Genomic DNA, 989 nt, shown 5'->3' on the forward strand with positions numbered 1-989 from the left:
TATCTGGAGAATGGGGCTGTTTTCAGAGAGCCCCCTGGGGCCCCACATTTCCTAACCCCGGCCCTGCATGGAGGAGCTTTACTTCAGTGGATCAGGCTGGTGATCTCAGCGTTTACACTAAATATGCACTTTTCCACAGCTGTGTGGTGTCACGCTCTCCACGCACCAAGGGGCGTGGAGCTCCAGCAGCAGCCGCGAGGAACTCTGCTGGAGTCAAACCGTGGAAGTGAGAAATCCCCGCGTGGCTCCATCACTCTGTCCGTGGATCTAAGGGCGTGTCCCCGGCTGTCTGAGCCGCTCACAGGGACCCCACCCACCCACCCACCCACCCGCAGCCTGTTAGCACATCTGTTAGCCCAGCAGCCTCACCTTTAATAACGTTGCTGTAGATGGTGGCCCTGAACTCCTCCCTGGCCTTCTGGTCGAAGTCCTCTCCGTGGATAATCCGCATCTGTTTGAGGAACGTGGACTTGCCGCTCTCTCCCGCTCCCAGCAATAAGATCTTTACTAACCTTTTAACGTAGGTTTTATCTCGGTGGATGCATTTATCTATCTCCTTAGACTTCTGCAGCTGCTCTGCCTCTCCGCTCGTGAGGAAACAGTTAGGAAAACAGAGCGATAGCAGGGAGCGGGACGGCAGGAAGTCCGCCATCTTTGAAGCAACTTCATCGATACAGTTAGAGAGGAGAGCTGCTGCTGCTGCCTTCACGGCCCATCCGGACCGCTGCTGCTGCTGCCTTCACGGTCCATCCGGATTTTTCAACACCCGGAGAGGAAACTAATTTTCCTTTCTAACCACGATTAATCTTTCTGTCTGTCTGTAAACTAATGTTCCTTCCATCCATCCATAATGTTTAATACTCCTGTAGAAATACAAATCCTACACTTTTGTAGAAGTTGGGGGATCAACTTCAGCTTTTTACTCCAGTAAAAGTACAATTCTTTTAATTCTAAAACATTTCTGCAGGAAAAACTGCAGAAATGTTTTA

The 989-nt window shown here is 50.9% G+C and overlaps 1 protein-coding gene across 1 annotated transcript in view; it reads right to left on the reverse strand.

Moving 5' to 3' along the window:
• LOC107100329 (guanine nucleotide-binding protein subunit alpha-13) overlaps positions 1 to 723 on the reverse strand; it is a 20,113-nt gene extending 19,390 nt beyond the window's left edge. The window contains exon 1 of the mRNA XM_015398778.1: positions 370 to 723. Within this exon, the coding sequence (XP_015254264.1) occupies positions 370 to 652 (283 nt within the window). The 5' untranslated portion in view covers positions 653 to 723. The remainder of the gene's footprint in view (positions 1 to 369) is intronic.
• Positions 724 to 989: the final 266 nt, after the last annotated feature.

This window comes from Cyprinodon variegatus, unplaced genomic scaffold (assembly GCF_000732505.1).
Source record: "Cyprinodon variegatus isolate N-32 unplaced genomic scaffold, C_variegatus-1.0 Scaffold960, whole genome shotgun sequence".
Lineage (NCBI taxonomy): Eukaryota > Metazoa > Chordata > Actinopteri > Cyprinodontiformes > Cyprinodontidae > Cyprinodon > Cyprinodon variegatus.